Here is an 18,371-nt window from a genome sequence, read left to right as displayed (position 1 = left end):
AAGGGAAGAGAATCAACTGCTACCAGCCTGCTAGCCACTGAGGTCACCCACCCTTGGAGTGAAATCAGCTGATTGGCAGGTGGGTGTGGTTTCTTTAAAAATGACCTTACAAGCCGAATTTGACCCCCTGTCAGGCCAAGAGGTTGAAGGTTCCTCACTCCTGATTTAGACAAGTGACTGCTCACATGCCACAATAATGCATTTATATTGGTGCCTCTATTACTATGGATTTGCGTCTGGTGAATTCACATGAGCAGTTCACCTGGTAATTATCAGATGATAAGCTTTCATTGAGTTGTGTAAGCTTCTCTTTCAATACTGTACTGTTCAAATATCATAAAGAGACTCTCTCCATTGTCATTCACAAATGACGTTTCTTCCCATGCTCCTCAATCCTTTGCACATAAAACACATGACTATATAAATCCAAACTCAGGAGCTCTTTATATGTAAATGTCATTCACCAGTTCAACCTCTTTTCTTCTCACCAAGTGATATTTGATAGGATGTTGTTTTTAACTCCCTTTTACACATATTGTGCATATTTCCTTTTGTTACCTATGCTTTCTTCATGGTATTAAAGGAAAACAGCGAAGATGTCGAAATTGGATTCTTTTCAGACCCAACACAACCCTTTGTGGATTATCAGCTTCTGTTGGCCCTTTTGGTTATCACCAAGGCAACTCAAAGAGACACTGAAATTCTGTCCTATTTTTTGCTTCCCGTGTCTTGCTTCAGAATCTTATTTCTTTCAAACCTAAACGCTTTAGGCTGTTTTAAGTCGAAATCAATTTAGAAATGTAATAATGTCTACCAAGAAAAAAAAAATCACTGCATTGTCTCAGATTTCTTACAAAACGTTAAGAGTTTATTGTGAAACAAGTGAAGGGGGATTTATTTTATTTTATTTTTTATGCAACAGATTAATCCAGAGTCTTGAGTCATATATTTCCCCTGGATTAACTGACACATTCAATGAAATATTGCAGACATCCATCAGATCAAACTAATTTAATTTAATCAGTCTGGAATATTGTGCATTGGTTGAAATCATGAATTTATTTAGGTGGTGAAGGGCAAGTCCCTTTCCCTCCTATGTGCAGTATGGGGATACGAAAGGAGCCCTTCTATCAAAGGAACAGTCTGTTGGGGGAAGGGAACCTTTGCACCTAATTCACGCTATATGCTGAAGCAGCATAGGCTATCCTTAAACAGTGGTGCGTTGACTTCCCACCCTGGGAGCCTGCAATTGGCAATAACTGCTGTCCAGTTATCTTGAGTATGGTAGTAGAGAATGTGGTGGCAGAGCAGTTGCAGCAGTTCTTAAAGGGTACGGACTCTCCGGGTTCAGCCGTGGTTTTGAGACTGAATTAGCTTTGGCTAATGGATCACCTCCCTGGGACGCGGGTGGCGCTGTGGGTAAAAGCCTCAGCGCCTAGGGCTTGCCAATCGAAAGGTCGGCGGTTCGAATCTCCGCGGCGGGGTGTGCTCCCGTTGCTCGGTCCCAGCGCCTGCCAACCTAGCAGTTTGAAAGCACCCCCGGGTGCAAGTAGATAAATAGGGACCGCTTACTAGCGGGAAGGTAAACGGTGTTTCCGTGTGCAGCTCTGGCTCGCCAGAGCAGCGATGTCACGCTGGCCACGTGACCCGGAAGTGTCTCCGGACAGCGCTGGCCCCCGGCCTCTTGAGTGAGATGGGCGCACAACCCTAGAGTCTGTCAAGACTGGCCCGTACGGGCAGGGGTACCTTTACCTTTACCTTTTAATGGATCACCTGCATTGAGAAAATGCAGAGCAAGGGTCTGTGAGTCTGCTCTTGCTTCTTATTCTGTTGGCAGCTTTTAATACCGTCGAGCAAGGTATCCTCCTAAGACGTGCTTTGTGGGTTGAGTCTCAGAGGCACTGTTTTATACCAGTTAGAAATTAGAATAATTCAGGGGTATAAAAATGTAATAAATAAATACTTCACAGGGGACCCTCAGTGGTAGGGCTGGTCATCCACTGATCACGTTTATAGGCTGTTCACATTTTGGAATCCCCTCTCCATCAAAACATATTTTGGGGAGAAGGCCTAGCTGTCTGACCAAATAAATATTGATTCAGTTTGGAAAAAGTATGTTGGGGGTGTGGGTGGGAGCAGGCTCCTGTAGGCAGGAAAGTGCCAGCAACTATGCTTTTCAAATGGACCCCTAGAAAGTTGGGCTACAAAAACAGATACTTTGTTTGGTTGTAGAAATGCAGCATATTCAGATAAATTTTAAGACTTATTGCCTGGAAGATGGTATAAAACACCTGCCACATTTTTTTTTTTGTCCTGTCTTCTATGAAAGCAAAAATTACTGTGTAGAATAATAAAAGGATATAGCTATTACTATGCATTAGTAGGCTATTTTCCACTTTTGTATGCAATGATTAAATACCCTGGATTATAACACGGTAGCAGAAAGCCTCTTGATACCGTACCCATTCTGCGTCACTGATGGGATGAGTGGCTAGACCATCCGTAATCACTTTCAAAGGTCCCAACCCTATGAAAGATTCAAGGTCCTTTGTACACCATGTTGAATCATATGGTTGTTTTCCTAAAGGTTTTGTGGACACAGACTTCTTCTTCAAAAAAAATTACATTTCTTTTCTTTTTCCCCTCACAGAAAGAAATGACAGAAAGGATTTGCCATTAAGATCATTCGGGTATCATTTGAACGGACAAACTGTCCTCATGAGGGCCTTACACGGTGATCTGAACGACTACTGCTGGGAATATGAGGAACTTCGTGTTCCAGCGACTGAAACGTTTGGAAATAGTGGACCCCAGTACGTCCAGTAGACATATGGACCCAATAACATTATGTTCCTGTCTCTTGTACTCTGCCCTAGTGTTTCTTGTACTCTGCCCTCCAGAGACCCACCTCCTCCTAAGTGTTTCGCACTTTTTTGAAGCGCAAAGGGGGAAATAACCTGAGAATTCTTCCACCGAGACCCGAAGAAAAATGATGAATGTATTCCACACAGAAGACTATGTTCATCCCCTTTAGTCTATCAAAGTGAAGAAGGTTCACAAGCAACATGCCCTGCCTTGTACTGGATTGGGGGAAAATGGTTCACTATCACCCTACCCTCCTCCATTATTATTTTTAATGAGCTACTGATTATTCCTCTCTCTATATGCTTTCGTCAGGAGAACCAGAGATGCTAGGAAGACACCAGACCACTAGGAATGCTGGATTGGAAGAACATTTCCCCCCCGTAAGATGTCATTTGTAGAAAATAATATTAGTATTAGAACTGAGTGGAATGAAACAACAATTTGCTTCAGTTTTTCCTCAGCTTACAGAGTATCCACACAACAGCCCACATGCAAATATTTGCAGTCCTGTACATCAAAAACAGAAGGCAGGAGCATCCCAGTAAGGGGCCAGCAGAACACATCTCTTCAGGTTGCACAAGTAAATGAGCCACTGTGTGCTGAGGGGAAAACACAAGTCCTATGAAGACTGATACCAATCCCAGAAATGGAATCAGTGCCATAAAACAATCAACAGTTGCTAAAGAGAATTGAAGTTATGGAGCATGCAGATCTTGTCCTTTTGAGGAACTTTGATGCATTTTTTTTAACTATAGAAAATACAGACTGCTTTAGAAGGAGTCAAATTAATGGTTCCTCTAGCCCAAGACTCCCAACCCCAGCTGGTGGTGACTCGACAGCTATTTACGATATTTTAGCTGCAACCCTAAACACACTTTCTAGAAGATAGCCCCCCTTGAACACAGGGGGCATTATTTCTGAATAAGCATGTATAGAGCTATGCTATTTAACTGGAGGTGCCAAGAATTGAACCTGGGATTTTCCTGCATTCAAAATGTGTGGTCTACCACTGAGCCATGAGTCTTCCTTCCCCATAAAACCCAGTGATCATTTCCCCATTGACTGCGACTCTCTTCTTTTGAGAAGGGAGGGAACAATATTTTTTCTTCACTTTTTTCCTTAAGTGACCTGAGCCACATGCATCGATGAGTTTTACTAGTCAAGATTTTATACTTTCTACAACAATATTTATATCTTGGGTTGTCCTACTTTTTCTGTCAGTGAAGTTTAAATATTAAAATTGCACAGTTTTTTTTTTGAACTGACAGCACTTATTGTGACATTTAAAATCCTTATGCTATATTTTCTCCAGGTAAGCAAGCAGATAAAGAAAATCATTACTTATTTGTGTCATGAAAATCCTGTATCTTATATGTGTCTTCTCCCAATAAGAAAAGAAAGGGATGCAAGGAGATAAAGACCAATGCATACCAGTGCTACCACAATACTTTCTGCTAAGAAAAGAAAAACTAAAGTGTTAGATGTTCTTATTCATAGTTCTTTGGTATTTTCCCTTGCTTTAATTTTTTCAACAGCTTCACCACCCAAAGGTCATTGTCAACTTTTTTGTCAACTGCATTTCAGCCTTCCTTCTTTCATGAGAGCACTGAGATGCTTAAAAATATCTGTGCCGAAACTGACATAACCCAATCGGCCTAGTGATAATGTGGTTTGGGTTATTTGTTGTGCAACCCTTCAACATGCTTTTGGCAGACATGTTCTGAAGCAATCATAAATCTTCTGTTCTCTAGGGATTCACTGATTCTTGCTACGGATTCTTGATAAGCCACCCCAAATGGCATCATGGGTTTCTCTTGACAATGTCATTTCCCATAGACAGGGATGGTTATTCTTTTTCAGCCTGAAGGTGTTATTGGTATGATGGCATTACTGGAAATCAGCCACTTCACCAAGGGCCACAAGGCAGTGGAGGGTGTGGCAAACATATATAACGTGTGTATGCATGTGCCCTCACCACATATACAGAACATATTTAGACCACAAAGAAATACACTCAACATGCACTGTTCACTTTCTCTCTCAAATGCTGAGAAAGGTATTTCAGTAAGACAGAGCTTACCACTACCACCAACTGCAGCATTGTGGTGAGGAGGGGGGACACTATCTTTTTCACTGCAGCAAGAAGTGAGATGCTTTCCAACGGTGCCTCTTCCTGACCTTTCAAAGGCACCTATTCTTCTTCTTGCATGCCTAGTATATGGCTGCTCAAGAAACAGGAAGGACCACTCCTTTGGAAGATACCCACTTGGCTGGGGCATTAGTGGGCAATTTGAGGGCGCTTGGCAGGTCTGAGCCAGCCTATAGGCTGTGGACTTGCCACACCTGTTGAAATCTGAGGTGATCAGTGGTTTGTTTCAAACAGGGAAATGGTTAATACAGAGTTTGCTGCAACACATACACAACCCACCAACTCTTCTCCCAATTAACAGATACTTATTACAGGAAGAGGACGTGGGTGGCACTGTGGTCTAAACCACAGAGCCTAGGGCTTGCCGATCAGAAGGTAGGTGGTTTGAATCCCCAAGACGGGGTGTGCTCCCGTTGCTCGGTCCCTGCTCCTGCCAACCTAGCAGTTCGAAAGCACGTCAAAGTGCAAGTAGATAAATAGGTACCGCTCTGGTGGGGAGGTAAACGGCATTTCCGTGAGTTGCTCTGGTTCGCCAGAAGCGGCTTAGTCATGCTGGCCACATGACCTGGAAGCTGTACGCTGGCTCCCTCGGCCAGTAAAGCGAGATGAGCGCCACAACCCCAGAGTCGTCCGCGACTGGACCTAACGGTCAGGGGTCCCTTTACCTTTATTACAGAAAGAGAATCACTCTCGCTTGCTTGCTCTTTCTCTAGTAAGGTCACAAAAGAAATATGAAATGAAACGAAAAAAGCTCCTCAAAGTAGAAAACACACCATGTTGCTTCTCTGACCTTCAGAGAAACAGCTCTGAGCATTCTCAGAACTAACTCATGCTTCTGATGGGCTGATGCTACTATAGTGGACTGTTTTTGAAACAGTCCTGACTCTTCCCATACCTGCTATAGTCGTTGTGCTGGACAGGCCTCGTAAGAAAAGCTAGAGTAAGAGTTTTCCTACTGGGCTTGACTTTCTGGCAGCCCAGTCAGTCATATGGGTTTTTCTGCTTAGAGACACGTGGAAGGAACCTCTTTGTCATAATATGCTTTGGGATTAGGATTGGCTGTGAAGAGAGCTGATTGAACAGAGAACAGTAGATTGACAGAACTGTTTGCAAAACTTCTCTGAGCTCAAATAGAATTATAAAATGTGTGTGGCACAATAAATAGTGTGTAGTTTTGAGATTTTATGGGGGATTTTAAAAAACATTTCTTGTCATGACAATGCCCTAGTGGACCAGCCTCCACTGCTTGTATCTGCCCTGTTGTTTCTTGTGGAATAGTGTGGTTTGATGTGTTTTCCCCAAAACCAGCTTTAATCCAAGTTAGGGAAAAGAATGACCTAACTGCATTTTAAGCCAGCAATGTGTAGACAACAACAGTTTCGTGTGGATGTGTTTTACAGAACCCTGACTTTAACCGTTATTGTTTTATGACCTAGTTACAGCAATCCAAAGGTATTCACATTGGATGAACTAAACTACTAGACCTGGGTGTTGCTGTAGGAGGACAATTCTGATTCATTATATACAAGCTAGATTATCTGACTTCCTGGTTTTTCCAGCTCTACCATTCCACAAGTCTGTTTATCAGTGTCAGTGAGAGAAAAGTGAAATGCTTTTTTTGAAAACGTATCATACTTTCCCTTGGTACAGACATGTTTCAGCATAATTGACTCAGTCCTTAACTCAAAATGTGTCATTCTGAATTGCATTGGACGTCTATGGTTATATTGATTGGGAACCATTTTTCCCTCTTCATGATCTGTGCCTTCCCACTGAGACTTTGTTTATGAGGCTTGGATGCTGATACGATCATTTTTCTTGCACCATTTATCAGCAACTACAGATAATATAGTGTTATTAATTTCTGTGTATATCTTGACAGAAGTGCTTTGATGCAAAGGGGAAAGCTGACATGTAGATTTTAAGCAAGGAAGCTTCTATTTGAGCAACTGGAAAAGTTCTGACTTGGTTTGCAGGTCTCCATAGAAACATCACCCCCACACCCTGACCACGACTACGATTCCCATTATCTCTGTCACTTGGGTATGCTGACTGGGATTGATGGGAGTCAGACCCCCAGCAACATTTGGAGAACCACAGGCTTCCTATCCCTGCAGCAGGTAGCATGAATAGAAGATAAAAAGAATCTGCTTGTAGATTGCTGGATGATTTGAAGTAGATGAGCAAGCGATCTGGACTCCCAGTGGTCTAGTAACAGCAGCAACAAAAGACTCTTTAGCCTGCAATGTAGGCTGTTAGACTCTCCTATCTATAGCAACTCAGATGTAGGTCGCTCCAGTGTTTTTCTCATGCAAGTAATTGGCTCTAGCCTCTACGCTACCATTTTCCAGGTGACCCCACTCCCGATTTTGTGATGGGTGACTCTCCCATTAGTAGACTTTGCAGTTCTTGGAAAAACCCAAAGTAGATTCCCTAAAGCCTGAAATCTGCCCACGCCTAGCCTATATGATTCCTTGAGTCTCTCTCATTCTGTGACGCCAGCAGAACTTATTTGGGACTATACATTAAAAAACCATATACATAACCATATATTTCTATTTTTGTCCCAATAAATTCCTGTGTCTGAGAAACGTTTTTCTGTACCTTGTCTTCTAAAGCTCTGAATGCTTCCTCCTTCTGAGTTTTCTTATCTAACTGCATGCCACTCCATTCATAAAGCTAGGTAAGAGTCTGGGAGTGAGCGCATTCTGTTGTTTGCAGGATGTGCTTACACAACAGACCCTGCTTCACATTTCTTTGTGCTTCCACTCCTGCCTCAGCATCATCCACTTCCTGTTTAACTTCCTCCCTTCTGCCTTTAACCAGGTCACTTTAGCAACCTTTGTCCACACCCTTCTTCAAATAAAAAAGGGCAATTGCCACTTTCTCTCTGGTGGAGTCAGTTGGAAATGTTTCAGGAAGAAATGCGCTATTGCAGGTTGGGGAGCTCTATGCTGAGTGGGTAAAACACTGTTGCACAGGTCAAATCACGGCAGAACACTGCCTTGGAGTGTTTTCTGCTAAACTCTGCATATGAAGCTTTAGGCTGCACCTTTCAAAAAACTTTCAACGTTAATTTATGCTGGCTCCGAATCATGTGTTTCTATTTCTTTGCAATTTCCTGAGCGTTTCCCCCCTCTAGCATCACCACACCTGGATAATACTGTAAATAATAGTGTCAGTTTAAGTAGCCATTTTAAAACCCGGGCCACCATATGCAAAGAAAGTATGGAACTTAAGTAGCGCTGCTTTGTGCCTTTAGTCTTTTGGATACACAATACAACAACTTGAGACTTGCAGAAGGTTCCTTTTAGACTGCAGCTGACTGGTTTTGGATGGCAATAAGCACTATTTCCATATTACTACTTTTTCTAATGTGTTATATTAAGATCGCAATAAGGAAATGTTTTTAACATCAGAACTAGGCTAGATTAATGCTGCAAAATATAAAATCAGTCTAAAATTTCTTAATACTGTACAGGCATTCTTGGAATCGGCTTTTGAGCACTTCTGTGTACATGTACACACATGCGTCTGATAGCGGCTGTTCATGGCTAAAATTGAGTGGTTACACAGATGGCTTCTGGAAAATACTGCAGACCTTTTCAGAAAGATTGCCCAGGACCAGTCCATGAGATAAAGAACAATCAATCTTCAGAGAGGTCTGAATTCTGGCTGAATAATGGTCACAATCCATAAAACTATGGCCCATTTTTGCCCATGGATGAGATACCTTAGAATGGCCAGGCATCCTCCTGCACAGCTAGGCTGCTTCTATCTCTCCTCCGCAGCATTAAAAGATTCCAGAGCAGATTTGTGGGGAGGGGAATGGGGAGAAAGGAAAACCGAACTCTTGTGCAATTTATGGGTTATAGCCAACTAAGTTCTTTTCAGATTAGACCCATTGAAATCAATGGACCTAAGCGAGTCAATGCCATTTATTTCACTGTGCTTCCTTGAGCAGAGCTAATGTTGGGTGCAACCTTTTCTTGGCGTTCGTTGCAATGAAACAAGAGGCACATTCTTGCTTCCTCCTTAGGTATACACTCACGATGGACTTCAGATTTCCTTCGTAATATGAGGATTTAAGGCAATAGAGCTAGTGAGATCAAGCTGACCAAGGATAATAACACAGGCTTGGATTTCCTCCTCCTTTTTTTTTAAGTTAAAAAACCCCCACATTGATTGGAAAGCCACTTTGGAATTGGTTACTGCCTTCAGCAAAGCCAGCTGTCTTTGTGTCAAATAAAGTAAGAACACATATAGTATCAAGCGATTTATTACACAGGATCTTGACACTAGAGTCACAAGTCTGTCGATTACATTTCTTCCTCTTTAGTTCATAGCAGCTATTTCTGGAAGTGATCTGGTCACATACACCCTGCTGGAAGAGATGCTATCTTTCCTTGGATCAGGACAGGCTTTGGGTCATTTTCCAAGAGTGATACGTGTGTATATTTCAGAGAGTGAATTGAAAAAAAGGAATTCTACAGCAGTCAGGGGTTGTGACACAGCAATCAAAGTTGAAGACAGTGTACCAGTCTTAATTCTAGTCAAATTAGAGGGAGCTTATTTATAAACCCCTTACTCCTAACTGGAATCAAGTTACATCTGGCTAAGTTGGATGGTTATTCCTTTCCCAGGTGCTCTGAGAAAGCTGACACAGTGAGTAAGCACTTGCTCCAGGTCCTTGGGATGTGATGCTTTCCCAGTGAAGATGTCCTTGTATATTATTTCACTACAGTAAGTTCAAAGTTATTGTTATTAGGAGGAGATAAATGAGTAGAATATGCTCTGTGGTTACATGGCTTGCCAAAAGAGAGGAGCGGGTTATAACAAGATGAAATGCAGGATTCAAATTTGGAATCCTTGGCGTGGACTGTACTATTAAGAAGAGGGAAACATCTAGTGAATGTGAACTATTAGGCTTTCATACAAGCAGAATGAAGGAAAAGAAATTATTTTAGAAATGATAATTTCCAAACGGATAATTAATGATAATTAGTTGACTAACCTCACTTGTAGATATTGTAAATGTTAAATATTGTACATGCAGGAATTGGCAAGTGGATAGCTGATGGTTAAGGATAATATGTTTTTTTAAAAACACTATTGTAATATAAGGTTAATTGTAAGGGATGGAATGTGAATTAGAAATAACTAGGGAAATAATGCAGCAACAAGAAGAACCTTCGGACACATCAAGAATGGAACATGGGAAACCACTTTTTGGAAAATTTGTTTTAAATTTGTTTTAATGTGGCTGATTTGGTAAAAATTTGGAAAAATCAATAAAAATGATTCAGTATTTTTGGTGCCAAAAATCCATTTTGCTTCCTCACGTGATCCAGAATGAAGCCTGGCACTAGGTAAGCTGGCTTCAAATCAGGAGAGAATCACAGTCTCCTACAGTAATAAATAACACTGTTATATCCCAAACAAACGAGGTCCTGTGAGGTTTAATATACCACGGGCTTTTTCTTGATACAACCTCCTAGCCTTGATTGCTTAACTCCACTCAAGCACTTGGTTGGGTTAGTCTGCTGTCACTACTATTTAATTGTGGTCAGAAACAAAATGGATCCAACTGTGTCATGGGCATAGCCAGGATTTATGTTGGGGACGGGGACAGAAGCTAAAAAAATGTATTTTTATTTATTTCCTTGATGGAGGCAGCTGCCCCCTGTCTCCACCTGGCTACGCTCATATTTTGATGTCATACTGATTTGTTGCCTTTTCTTGGACAGCATTTGGACAGCACAGGTTGCCCTCTAGGCATCAAGGTAAAAGTCAGTTGACTGGCACTTAGGGGTAGAGGTAGGGAAGGAGGGGGTGTTAACAGTTTGTCACAAGGTCTCCCCTGCATTTCAACTATCCTTGAGTAAAGCATGGCAAACTGTAGCATCAGAGTCTCGCTTTGAAAGAAAGTACAATAACCTACCCACCCAAGTAAAGTCCTTCCAATAACAAAAACTTGCAGTGTATATTTCACTGTTTATTCAGATCAAGGCTTAACCTGTTAGCACCCTGACCTCCTCCCCTTAAGTTGCAGAAGCACAGAGTGTTACAATACATTACATCCCACTCTGCTAGTTGTTAGTCTTGCCCACCGGAAAACAAAAATTGCTTATATGGAGACTTGGTTGAAGACAAAATTTCCTGAGGACAAAAACCAACAGTGAAAACTTCTATTTGCATGATAGGCTGGTAGGCAGCTGAAATCCTGGAGCCCCTTGCTGATTTTCTTCTTCTTCCTGGCTTGCAAATCTCTAAGAAACCAATGTGTATGCAATGTATCAACCTTGATTAAGTGAATCAAGAAGAGAAGAGAAAGTAAGCAGGGAGGTGAAGAAATTTTCAAAATGCAAGCTGTCAGCAATATGAAAACTAAACATTGCTGAGGGGCATAAATATAGCACATATTGCTTTTTGGAGGGAAAAAAGTAGCATGAGCATGGTATGATAAATTTTCAAGGGTGAGGTAAAAGTTTGTGGTCTTGACTCATAACTAGAATGGATGTCATTTCACATCTAAGATAATTACATTTTCAAAGGTAGGATCATAGAACTTGACCTATACTCCGAGTCCTGTAGTGCTTTCATACTCTTTATCGCAGCTTGGAAAACAGTGATTGAATTGCCCCCCCAAACCTCAGGCTTTTATATACATTATTTGCAGAATGAGTCCCGTCTGATTGGCTGGCTCTGCTTCCCTCCTGGAGCCTGATTGGTCTTTTCCTGCAGGCCAATCAGTTGTTGCATTTTAGGATCCTACTTGCCTATTATTCTAGAAACCAAGCTTAGTATGTAACAGAACTGTAGAGTTGGAAGGTACCACAAGGGTTCACAGAGTTCAACTCTGGCCTGCAATGTAATGGTCCCAACTTTTGCCTTGCTCTGTTCCCTTACTCTTTGCAATGAGTTTACCTTAATTAAACTCATGGCTTGCTCAAGAGACAATTCATAGACCATTTGCACTGGCCTTCTTAGCCCCACCCTTGATGCTCAAGTCCCCTGATTTAGTTTCTGGATTCTTCTGCACGGGTGTGATTTTTGTCATGATAAAAGCACAGCCTTTGAACTAATTTTTAGCTTCCCCATGACTTCACAGGCCAGAGCTTGAGCAGTAAGCGGGGATCCAAATTTGGGTGCGTGGGATCAGTGTTTATGTATAACATCTTTTGGACTATGAATAACCAGCTGCCGAAGCCGGGTTACTGGCATCCCCGCTGCCATGGAGAGCTCGCCTGCTCTCCCAACGCAACGCAGCCTTCCTATTGCGTCTGCCATCCGGAATCGAGAGAGAAAAAACCCCACACAATAAAAGAGGGAGCCAGCCCGTTTCGGAATGTTTTGCGCATGTGCACAGACTTCTCCCCACCCGGCCTTCCCTTGCGCGCGTGCGCCGTTTCCTCCCGCGACCGGCAGGGCTTTCCTTGGGCATGCGCTGGCCCGGCCTTTTAAAGTCTTTAACCCTTGAGGGGCGGCAGCTGGCCGGCGAGCTTCTCCGCGCTCCCTCGCTTTCCCTTCCTCCCCGTGGCTAAGCGGGAGCCCCGTCCGACGGGGCGGGAGAGGGCCGCGGCGTGGCAAGCGCGGAGGCGGGCGGAGCGGGGAACGCTCGCTTCGGAGGAGCGGCCGGCGCCGGCGGAGGGAAGGCTGCTGGGGGGAAGCCTTTCCCTCGGGGGGTCTCCCAGCTTCTTCTGAGCCCGAAGGGATGGGTGAGTTCAGAGCCGCTCGTTATTGGTGGAGAAAAGGAACTCTTCACATGCTCAGAGGCGTTCTGCAGTGATGCTGCTGTGTCTTGGGGATTTCACCTGAGCTCTGTCAGAAAGTACTTTCTGGACCTCCCCGGGGATGAGCGTGGGAAACAGGGTGGGCGCAGGGATAGGGACCGTCCATAGAGCAGATGGTTGTTTTCTTTCTTTCTTCCAGGAATGGGGAAAGTGGAAGGGGAGGCGTCCTCCCTGATGAGGAGATACGTAAAGTGGCACAACAACTAGGAGGAGTAATTGGATAGAGTAGAGGTGCTCCTTTCCCCTCCTCCTTCTCACCATGTTGGTTTTGTGGTTAGCAGTGCACTCCACGTCCCCAGTTTCCTTTTGGAGTGGTAGAATGTATGACTTCCCCATATAAGTTAATGCAGGAGCTGGAAGGTCTTTCGAACTCGAGGCATCAGGAAGACAAGTCATTTCCAACTTGTCAAACTCACAATGAGATTTGAGGTTTGGTTTTGTAGGCGGCTGTTAGTGTGCCTGCTCTAAGCTGAATAATACTAGATAAGGTACAAGGAGATAAAAGAGTATCTATTTAGTGGACTAACACATTGAGCTGAGAGATTAAGAAATTTGAGGTTTTTACAGAAACTCTTTCCTAGCCCGCAGAGTCTGCTTTGTAGTGCTCTTCTGGGAGTACAGGAATTTGTCAAGGGTTGTATGTAAGCTTTGTTGCAGCCTAGGGTTGTTGCAGCCTAGGAGCAGTAGCCGTGCTAGAGAGCTGAAGCACCCTGCACACAGGTATTGGGAGGGAGCACTAAGTCATGGTTCCTTTGCCCTCAAAGTTTAGGATGTAAGAATTGCCTCACTGGGTTACATCATGGTCCCTCTAGTTCTGCAATCTGTTGCTTCTGAAATCTTGCCAGGAAAATGTGAAAGTAAGTGTTGGCCTTCCCTGTATATTGCTACAGCTAGCAGCTGTAGGTGTGTCCTCTCCTTAGGACAGTGATAGGGAACCTACAGTACTCCAAATGTTGGACTATAATTCCCATCACGCCAGACCATTTACAATGCTGGTGGGGCTGGTGGAGTCCACAACAACATCTGGAGAGCCACATATTTTCCATCCTGCTCTCACAGGAGTTCTCCTGCTCATTCCTCTGAACGGAGACTCTGTGAAAATTGGATTCAACAGATCTTGGGGTTTTGTTTTGTTCTTTGAGAAAATAGTCCTGTGGAGATTAACTTCCAATTCATACAATTTCTTTACACAATCATTCAGTGCCTTTGCTGGGGTTATAATTTTTTTCACCTTCCGAATAGTGCTGATGCTGTCCATTCCTATGTTTACATTCAAATGCTGTTTTATACTTCGTATGCATGTATTTACTACTACTACTACTACTACTACTATTAATACCAGGCCCTCTGTGTATTTCTTAAACAGAAAAAAATTGCCTGACATGTAATAACATCTCGTCCATTGCCTGAAAATAACGCATCAATTGATGTAGTCAATGCCCTCCTTTTCTTGTCAATGAAACTACAGTAGACATTCTTGGAGATAGTTCAGTATATGGTCCTGGAAATGGCATAGCTCCTTGTAGTTGTGCATTTGTTCTGCACTACACACAGGGCCGGATTTAGGTTTGAAGAAGCCCTAAGCTACTGAAGGTAATGGGGCCCTTTATATGTCCAGCTGTCCTTTGTCAACAACAAATTGCCACTGTTTTTTGTGTTGATTATATGCTATATGGTAATTTATGGACCTAATAGGTACCTAAAGCCATTTGCACATAACAAAATATGTATTTTATCAAATTGATATAGAAATGAGCAAACCAGTGATATGGGCAGGGCCCATTACTTACATCATAGGAGCCTACACAACACATAACACTGTTGCTATATGTAGGTTTTATTTTATTTGTTTTTTATCTTATATTTTGGAAATGTACATCCAGGTGTTTTTTTCTTTCAATGTTTTGGGGCCTCCCAAGAGAGTGGGGCCCTAAGCTATAGCTTGTTTAGCTTATATGTAAATCCAGCACTGACTACATGGCCAACTAATGTTGACAGATATTGTGGGATATTCTTATTTTTCTAGGGTGCATACTCGAATCCTTATTTGGGGGCAATGCCTTTTCAAGTACTAAGCTCCATTGAACATAGTGGGACTTACTTCAGAGTGAACACGCACAGGATTATTGATATTGAAGGGCAAAGTGTTTTTGTTTTGAAATTGTGTATCTGTTTGCTGCCTTGGACTCCTTTGGGGAGGAAGGGTGGGATATATAAATTCAATAAATAAATAAATAAGGAAGAACCTTAAAGCATAGTTAAAAAAAAAAAAGCTTGTGTTAAAACAGTCCTAATTAATTTCAGAAGGATTGCATAGAAGACTTCTCTTACCCCAGGACTGGATTTTCTTTTTTTAGGCCTGGGATTTTAATGTGTTTAGAGGGTTAATGGGGACTCAAAGGTAGTATAATGATAAAGTGCTGGGAGTGAAACATATGCTGTGGACATCTTAATGATTGAAGTATAGGACCTTATCTTGTATAAATTTGGCTACCTCTATTTGCTCTGTAACAATAAACCAGTTATTTCTGATCTTATGATGCAACCCATCTAATATTGATGCAACCCATCAGTCTTGAGCGGGTTCTGATGAGATCCTGTCAGTGCCTCTCATGAGAGGTTATTACCCTTTGTAGCTTGGACATTTAAATCAGGTAGGTGGTGAGTGTTACTTTAAAATGGCTCGTGGATCGACTTGCAAGTCCTGTGATTGTCACATAAAGAGATGGTGTACAGAACTCTGAGAATCTCAGCAATATTACGCCTGTTTTGCAGGTCAGGGATAATTTTGCTACTTTCAGTCTTTCCACACATGATGAGTCGCAATAATATTTTGGAATGGAAGATCTTCCCTTGTTCTGTTGAAGTAAAATGTGAAGAGCCTCTGGTTAATTCTTCATGTTCATGAGCTGTTAATTAATTAATTAAAATGTGTATCCTGCACTTCCTCCCAAAGGGACTCTAGATTTCTTGATACATTCATGTCCAGTAATGTATATATTATATATTTAAAAATAGCTATGATATGGCTTTAGGAGGAGGTTTTGTCTTAAACATGCCGCTGACTATTTCATCTTTCTAGAAATGAGGTCTCCAAAGTTGGAAGAATCCTAACATATTACGGGGGTTTAGAAACTGGGTTCCTAACCAAACCTGTCTTTCCGCCCCCAAAGGTCTTCAAGTTGACATCTGCAGGGATGGACTACCTCCTTAGTGAGCCATTGTTCAGTGCTTCTATTCTGAGTACTGAATCTGTCTATAACATGCTTTAAAAACCACCCATGTTGGAAAATCCACTAAGAATTCTTTTTAAAAATCTTTTTATTCTGGATTCCGTAGGCAGATGCAATGGCTAAAAAGCAGACAATAAATAAAATTAATAACTGGCAGGACAGTCCAAACCCTGGGTAGGCAGCAATGGAGGCAGTTCTGCATTTGCAGCACCATTGCTCGTGCTGCCAAAAGGCAGTGGCGGCAGGCAGATCACCACAGAGTGACTGCAGTGGAACTGGGTTCAGATCCAGAAGATCCTGGCTCAGCTTTTCCCTCCCTGCTCCCAGGATGTCCTGGTTTGAGGGTTCTTGCAGGCCAGCATCTGATAGTGGTCCTTCCATCCGCCTGTTTGGTGGACAGAGTGGGGAACAGTCACCCAATCCAAACCCTCTTTCCCTGCCCTCTAGCCCAGTGCAAAAGGAGTTTGGATTGCAGCATAAATAATGCAGCCTGTTGCTGTGCTCCAGCATTCCTACATTTAGAAAGTTGTTCCAATCCCCTGCCTAAATCTTTGGATGCAGTTTGAGCACATTCTTTCTTGTCATCTGTTTTAACCAATAAAAACAATTCCCACGCTTCTCAAGGCAAAAACGCTTCTGAAGACTCTTAGTTGTATTTTCTCCATTCTTAGCTCTTTTGGTAGTTCTCTGCACGTCTTAATTTTTCATGTTTGTTATTCTTACATCCAGCTGCTTCATATCTTTAAGCATGTTGACCAGAACTGAATGTACTCCTCTTGCCGTTGCCTTGCCAATGCAAAATAAATTCCAGCGTCATACATAGTACCATATCATTGCAGTCCAGCATGGCATTGCCTTTCTTTGCAGTGGCACTACAGTACAGTACACCGCTGAGTCAAATTTATCTTGTCATTAGCTACAATTCTCAATTCTAGACTCTTGAAACTTATACCATCTTAGTGCTACACTGTGTCTCCATCAGCACCATACATTTAAAGCAGTATCATGAGCAGTCATAGCTTCCCCTAAAGGATCCTGGGAACTGTAGTTTGTTAAGGGTGCTGGGAGTTCCCTATTTCCCTCACCAAACTTGTTCCTAGAGTGATTTAACGGTCAATCTCTCTTTCTGGGGAATGCTGGGAATTGTAGGCCTGTGAGGGGAAATGGGGCTTCCTAACACCTCACAGCACCCGATAAAAGCTTCAGTTCTGAGGAGTCATTGGGGGAAGCCTTGACTGTTTAAAGGGGTATAATATTGTTTTAATTGTGTGGATGGGACTTGTATCCCAATATCCAATCTGCTTATCTCTTCCATAGGTTTCGTAATTGGGGAATAATCCACAAAACGCTTTTCAGATTGCCAGACAGTCAGATACGTTGACCAAAATGCCTTCCAGCAGGGTAACTCTGAGCCTGATGGCAGAGGCAGCTTTTCCAAGAAGAGGCGTAGATAATCAGTGGCTGCACTTTAGATGCAAGTACTGGAAGTACTGGTTCCATTTTGCATTGTATGCAACACTGTGAGCAGCTTAGAAAAGGTGAACTTGCCCCTTACCAGCTGAGTGAGAGAGTGACTCACAGAATTGCAGGAGGAGTCCAATAGAGTTTCAGGGAAGACAAGCTTTTTTCTTCTCAGAAGTTAGGGAGATTTTATTGGGTAGTGTAGAGCACTTTTTTACCCTGCCCCCAACCTATCATTTTTATTTCCTCCCTCCTTGCTTACTCCTGAGAGAGAAAGAGAGAGAGAGAGAGAGAGAGAGAGAGAGATGAAGGAAGGGAGGAAGCAAATCCTTGCAGGCCTTCTGTTTGGTCCTTAGTTTCAAAGAGTGGACCTTTCAGAGTCATTTTCTTCCTAACCCTCCACAGGATATTTGGAGAGCTCTTGGGAGTCTTCTGGGAGGAGGAGGGAAAAAATCCATTTGCAGAACATTGGATCTTGCCCATAAAAGCTTCACTCTTAAATCTCAACAGACAAAGCTGTCAATAATTATAAAATAATAAGCACAGATTACAAGTTATATATATATATTTTAATTTATTAGCTAAGACTGTATGGAAGCAAATGCATTAAACAGATAGACTGCTTCTATTAAATAATAGTTGGTGACTCAACCCAGTCACAGTTCTAGGCTCTCTATATAGAAAGAAATATATTCATTTACTTTCACTGTTATCTCTCTGAGGCTTTTTACATTGCATTTGTTTTAGTACTAAGAATACAAAAATAACCCAGCTTGTTTTTGCAAATTTTGTTGTATTGGTCTACTTTGTTCCTACTGACATGCTGCATTTTTCTTGATTATTTATTTTTTGCTTTATTTCTGTTTATTT

General features: G+C 42.3%; 2 protein-coding genes across 5 annotated transcripts in view; both read left to right on the top strand.

The window, feature by feature from the left end:
• The window catches only part of MOB3C (MOB kinase activator 3C), a 35,385-nt gene extending 27,780 nt beyond the window's left edge, over positions 1-7,605 (top strand). For both annotated transcript variants that reach the window (XM_083447895.1, XM_083447894.1), the window contains exons 4-5: positions 2,651-5,494; positions 5,562-7,605. In XM_083447895.1, the coding sequence (XP_083304021.1) occupies positions 2,651-2,680 (30 nt within the window). In that variant the 3' untranslated portion in view covers positions 2,681-5,494; positions 5,562-7,605. The remainder of the gene's footprint in view (positions 1-2,650; positions 5,495-5,561) is intronic.
• A 2,044-nt stretch (positions 7,606-9,649) lies between these two features.
• MKNK1 (MAPK interacting serine/threonine kinase 1) overlaps positions 9,650-18,371 on the top strand; it is a 36,089-nt gene continuing 27,367 nt past the window's right edge. Inside the window, exon 1 of one of the 3 annotated variants that reach the window (XM_083447882.1) lies at positions 9,650-9,757. Coding sequence is in view for 1 of the 3 variants with exons in the window: in XM_083447880.1 (XP_083304006.1) it covers positions 12,729-12,732 (4 nt within the window). In the remaining 2 variants the exon portion in view is untranslated. Of the gene's footprint in view, positions 9,758-12,477; positions 12,733-18,371 lie in introns of those variants that run through there. The other 2 variants (XM_083447880.1, XM_083447881.1) reach the window with 2 other exon arrangements.

This window comes from Podarcis tiliguerta, assembly GCF_965153285.1.
Source record: "Podarcis tiliguerta genome assembly, chromosome: 6".
NCBI lineage: Eukaryota > Metazoa > Chordata > Lepidosauria > Squamata > Lacertidae > Podarcis > Podarcis tiliguerta.
The sequence above is the reverse complement of the archived record's forward strand: the minus strand, read 5'-3'. Positions and strand labels throughout refer to the sequence as shown.